Source organism: Lipotes vexillifer, unplaced genomic scaffold (genome assembly GCF_000442215.2).
Source record: "Lipotes vexillifer unplaced genomic scaffold, Lipotes_vexillifer_v1.1 scaffold1549, whole genome shotgun sequence".
NCBI lineage: Eukaryota > Metazoa > Chordata > Mammalia > Artiodactyla > Lipotidae > Lipotes > Lipotes vexillifer.
The window spans coordinates 1,268,829-1,274,828 of NW_006771034.1; the positions used below are offsets into that span (position 1 = coordinate 1,268,829).

The following is a 6,000-nucleotide window of genomic DNA, read 5'->3' on the forward strand; positions in this document are numbered from 1 at the left end:
ATTTAACAGTTTAAAAAAATCATCTATCTCATGATTTTTACACTCCAAAATACTACTAACGTCTGGATTTTCCTTTTTAATTTGGTTGGGTTTAATCTGATTGGACTTGAAGGAGATAAAGGCTGAAAAGGAGGGTCTGCCTGGGTGAGAGCCTCAGCCCTGTTGGCACATTCTCTCTGGGGATGCGTACGTTTAATGGGTGAGTTACGAGTTCAGTGACCTTGGGAAATCCCTTTCATTTGATGGGCATCATCTTAGATGAAATGATCTTGGGGTTCCTTCAGCACTCAAGCTCTGTAATCTATGACCTAACATCTCACGTATTTGGAAGTCGCTAATCAGAGCAGAACAAAGCTCGGAATCAGGAATTGAGCAAAGAAGGTCTCCCAGAGCCAAAAACAATATAACTGAGTTGGCCTCTTAAAGTGTGAGTGTTTTCCTCAAGGATGAGCAACAGAACTCTCATTCAGAGCCCACATCTTTATTCTGAATTCAATCTAACCTATTTTCTGGTGTCTTAATCCAGAATACATTAGAAACAAATGCTTACATTAAAAGCAAAGAGGGAAGTCAAGCTTCAGTTATCGATAAGGTTTACTTCTTCGTCTCAAATGAGCCAAGACAATGACTTATTGATTGAAAGAAAGAAAAAAGGAAGGAAGGAAGGAAGACAGAGAGAGGGAGGGAGGGACGGAGGAAAGAAAGAAAATAAAGAGCCCTGTATGCCTGGCAACAAGGAACAAAATCTTAAAAGCAGACTGATGACTATGCATGTTGGGGAAAAAACAATAAAGATATTTGGCTTTATTTTATTACATTTACTTACTAATTAGCACAATATTATTGAGGCAAAACCCCAAATGTAAATATTTCAGGTAGAGTAGCCTAACGTAAACAAATTATACGTAACTATTTCTTATATATTATAATAACCCATCTTGAAAATAAGGCATAATTGCATAGATTAGAAATTTACGTGGCCCAGTAATTTATCCTCTTTATACCTTCTTTACTGCAGTCTAAATTAGGTTTCAAATTCTTCCATAAGTCTATTGCTGGTGTGGTTGCCAGAAATAAGATCAAGGTTCTTGTTCATTTAAAGTTGGTTTCTCAGGAATGGCAGGGAGCAGACTCCTTGTCAATGGAGTCAAACAGAAGAAAGGCAATGAGTAGATCCCAACGCTGAGACAAAAGGGCACTGGAAGGGAAGAGATCCCCTGTCCCTGGAGATATAGCACTTAAACTTCCACCTGCCACTTTCTAGGCAGGTGTGCTCTGCTGGATAAGCACACGTCATATCCACAACAAGTGCTCAGTAAAGATCTCACACTCTCTTAGAATATTAAATATTGAAAGGACCTTAAAGGTTTTTCTGTCCAGCTCCCTCTTGTAAATAGAATGTTTTGCATTTTGCCACTATAAAGAAAGCTCTCAACACATAGGTATTATTTTTTAAATCGTTTAACACTCTCAACAACCCTGGGAGGTGGTCACTGTCCTGCAGTAGAAACAGGGGATGCCACAGAGTGAAATAACATGGAATTGAACTGGATTAAATTAAGAGTTGTGAAAAACTGACTCTGTAATATGGCTTTTTTTCCTGAAATATTTCCCATGAGGACAGCTTGATCACTTTTGGACCTTGTATAAAAATAACAGTCATGGGACTTCCCTGGCAGTCCAGTGGTTAGGACTCCATGCTTCCGCTGCAGGCGGCACTGGTTCGAGCCCTGGTCAGAGAACTTAGATCCCGCAAGCTGCCAGCACAGCCAAAAAAAAAAAAAAAAAAAAAAAAAGTCATGAAAATAATCCCTGACAGTCATGACATAAGATTGTGTGTTCCACTTCTTTTCCCTGCTTTATTGAGATATCATTGACATATAACATTGTGTAAGGTTAAGGTGTACACTTACAGTGATCTAATACACATCCATATTGTGAAATGATTACCACAATGAGGTTACTTAACCCTGCTATTCTCTCATATAACTACTGTTTTCTGGTATGGTGGGAACATTTAAGATCTACTCTCTTAGCAACTTTGAAATATAACAATACGGTGTTGTTAATTATAATCACCACGCTGTACATTAGCTCTGAAGAACATTTTCATCTTATAACTGAAAGTACCCTTTGACCAACACCTCCCCATTTCCCTCACCCCCAGCCCCTGGCAACCACCAACCTACTCTGTTTCTATGAGTTCGCTTTTTTAGATTCCTCATATAAGTGAGATTGGGCTCCACTTTTACCTCGAACTCTGTCTTGGGAGCCTGCCTCCGTCTCTGTGCAGACGGCTGGCTTTGGGTCACAGCCATCACGCAGGTTGACCATGACGGCTACCGCCCAAATCCCAGCCCCGCTGCTGCCAGCCTTCCAAATACTGCTGCTAAATTTTGTTCTCTTTTCAACTGGCTTTCCTTTTATTGTTGTTTATTTATTTCCACTGGTAGCCCCAGAATCTGAGGTCCTGTTCTTCAGCCTGTTAACAATTGTCCCACCGTGAGCAGTGATGAGAGGCCCCAGTGCCTTCCCCAGACCCTGCACCCCTCTGTGCCTTGGACTCCTCTTTCCCACTAGCAGGGATGTTATGAGTCAATGGGTATAAAGCATAGTCAACCTGTATTCTTTGAAGATTCAAAGATTTGATAAAAATCTTTTTATTGGTATGCATTTGTAACCCCATTTACATTGTAAATATTGGTAACCCCAAAATCAATACTCCAGGGGTTTTTGTGGGCATCTGCAGACATGTGCTGAGCAGCAAAAAAAAACAAACAAAGCCGCCCAATGTGTAGGTTCCCATGTCATGACAGTCATGACATAAGATTGTGTGCTCCACTTCTTTTCCCTGTTTTATTGAGATATCATTGACATATAACATTGTGTAAGTTTAAGGTGTACACTTACGATGATCTAATACACATCCATCTGAAGTTGAATAAGGCTGCACTCTGCCTTCTTATTTCAGCTCTCATGCTGTAAACAAGTGTCTTTTTCACAGTCTATTCAATGCCAAGGTTTTTGCACTTTTTTGCTGACATCACTGTTTAAAATGGCCCCCAAGCACAGTGCTGACATGCTGTCTAGTGTTCTTACTTGCAAGAAGGCTACAGATGTGCTGGAGAAAATATATGCGTTAAATAAGATTTGCTCAGGCACAATAATGTGTTTTAGAAAGAAACACACATTAAACAAGGCTATATATTGATCAGTTGACGAAAGAGCTGTGACCAAAGACTTGCAGAGACCTAACCCTGTATTTCTCCAGGATCAACGGTTCTGTATTTTCTAATTCAGTGCTCACAGCAACTTTATACAACTACCGTGAATAATAAGAATCAACTGCACTTAGAAGGATGCCTGACACAGACTAAAGCCTCATGAACATCTCCACTTAACCATTATTATTTGAAAATTAATATTTGCAAATTAATGTTAAATAATTAAAAATTAATTCCCGCCGGCCCCTCGGCGTCCACGCGGGCCCCCGCCGGCCCCTCGGCGACCGTGCTGTCCCCCGCCGGCCCCTCGGCGTCCACGCGGGCCCCCGCCGGCCCCTCGGCGTCCACGCGGGCCCCCGCCGGCCCCTCGGCGTCCACGCGGGCCCCCGCCGGCCCCTCGGCGTCCACGCGGGCCCCCGCCGGCCCCTCGGCGACCGTGCTGTCCCCCGCCGGCCCCTCGGCGTCCACGCGGGCCCCCGCCGGCCCCGGCGCGCTGCCTCCCGGCTCCTCCGGCCCGCTCTCCTCCTCTCCCTTCGCCCCGGGGGCCGCGGGATCCCCAGGCTCCACCTGGGCCTCCCCCGGGGCCTCGCCCTGCGCGTCGCACCCCGGGCTCGCCTCCTCCGCCAGCTCCGCGCCGCTCGCCCGCTCCTCTCCCTCCCGGGAGCCCTCCTGCGCCTCGGCCTCGCCCTGCTCTCCGCTCGCGCCCCGCGTCTCGGCCCCCGGGCCACCGCCTGCATCCGGCGCCAGCTCGCTAGCGCGCCCTCCGACCGGTCCCGGCCCTTCTCCTTGCGTCACCTCGGCCGTCGCAGCTGCGCCCGGGCCCCCGCCCCTCGGCGCCTCCGCGGCGCCCTCTCTCGCCTCCTGCCTCTGCGCCTCAGGGCCGGAAGCCCCCGGCTCGCCCCGTCTCTCCGCCTGAAGCGCCGAGCCCTCGGGCTGGCTCTGGGGACCCGGGGAGCCCCGCTCCGGCTCCGCGACCTCGGTCATGGCCGCAGATCCCTGTCTTTGACCAGAGACCCTTCCTGGACGCTGCTGAGGAGCCAGGCGGTGCTGGGCAAAGGGCGCGGTGCCAGGGGCCGCTGCGCCAGCTGCGAGAGGACCCCCTGCCCGGGACTCTGGAGGCGCCTGGGCGGTACGCTGGGCGCGCAAGGCGAAATCCTCCCGCTCCAAAACGCTGCGCCCCTTCTCCCGGGCTTAAGCTCTCTGGGCTATTCCTCCACCGCTCGTGCTTCTCGCTGGTTGCGCGCCTGATTCCCACCTGGACCCTAATTCCGACCTTGGTTCCCTGGAAACGCGCTCGCGGACGTGCAGTGCGCTGCTGGGGAGGGCGCTTAGCTGCTGCACCCTTTGAAATGCCTGGCCCTCTGTCCAGGGGTTGACCAGAAGTCCCCGGTGCCAACTCCATCCCCCCTGGGGCTTGGGCGGAGTTTGTATCCCCTCTTCTCTGCCTATTTGAATGGCCTGAGAGCCTGGCCAATGACAGTCTTTCTTGTGACCCTTGTGGATTTCAGTGAAAAGATCCTGATTCTACTGACCGCTTCGGTGTTTTCTGGAACAGCTTCAAGTTCCAGAGCCATTAAAATCACCCCCAAACACTCACGACACCCAAACACCTAATTCCCACCTTCCCAGGGGTCAGGCGTTAAGCTCAGCAGCTGCGGAACTGCAGATGCCCCTGTAGTGCCTCAGTGTCCTAGAGCAGAAGGGTAGATCCTGAAAGAAAGAAGGGGAGGCCACACCGCCTCCTTCCAATTTCTCCGGAGCCCTGCTGAGAAGTTCCAGAGGCCCCGATATAGGAGCAAGCGGAGCCAGCTGATCTTCTTGGACCAGAGATGGGTCCTGTACTCTCTCCATGACAAGTACTGGGGGTTCTGCCCTCTGGGGTTATATTCTGCATCTCTCTGGTCCCTGAAGATGCCAAGAACCTGTTTATCTTTCTGATTCTCCTAGATTTTCTAAACCCATGTTCAAGGCTTTCGCCTTAAAGTTGTGTGTTAAGGGCTTGGGGAGCTGAAGGTGGGGAGATGAAAATGGAAGATCTGAAGAAAGGGAGCTATGGAAATCACTGGATTAGAAATCTCCCAGGATCACAGACCTTTCCTCTTAGATGAAGAAGGGGGAGAAAAAGGGGAGGGGGAGGGGAGGGGGGCGAGGGAGGAGGAGGGGAAGTTATGATGAAAATTATGTAGTCAGTTTATGTGTCAGGCTGGATCATGTGGGTGACAGTAAGGGGCTGGTTGCCCAGGATGGCACAGTCTAAATGTGAGCGAGCAGCATTCCCAAATCAAGACTGATTGAACTTGTCAGGCTCTTAAAAGCTTTAATACTGCCCTGAGACTCATTTGTCTATCATGTCCACAGAGGGTTCTATTATCACTAAAAAATCAGGGAGCATCTGTGATAGGGCCAGTCACAGTGTGTGAGTCACACATTTGGCCAATCACCAGGATGTCTCAAGACATGGAAACAACCTGAATATTCTTCCATGGAGGAGTGGATGAAACAAACATGGTAGGTATTGGGTTGGCCAAAAGGTTCGTTCGGGTTTTCCATAACATCTTACGAAAAACCCAAACGATCTTTTTGGCCAACCCAGTACTTACAGTGGAATATTATTCAGCCCTAAAAAAGAGGGGGGCTTCCCTGGTGGTCCAGTGGTTAAGAGTCCGCCTTCCAATGTAGGGGACGCATGTGAGTAAAGCTGCAGTGAACATGGATGGCACTCTATTTTAAAACACAGCTTCTATTCTCAGTCACCGTTTTCTGCCTTATTTTTCTC

The 6,000-nt window shown here is 48.9% G+C and overlaps 1 protein-coding gene across 1 annotated transcript in view; it reads right to left on the bottom strand.

The window, feature by feature from the left end:
• Nucleotides 1-4,208, bottom strand: part of CLIC6 (CLIC family member 6) — a 52,649-nt gene extending 48,441 nt beyond the window's left edge. Inside the window, exon 1 of the mRNA XM_007446492.1 lies at nucleotides 3,465-4,208. Within this exon, the coding sequence (XP_007446554.1) occupies nucleotides 3,465-4,208 (744 nt within the window). The remainder of the gene's footprint in view (nucleotides 1-3,464) is intronic.
• Nucleotides 4,209-6,000: the final 1,792 nt, after the last annotated feature.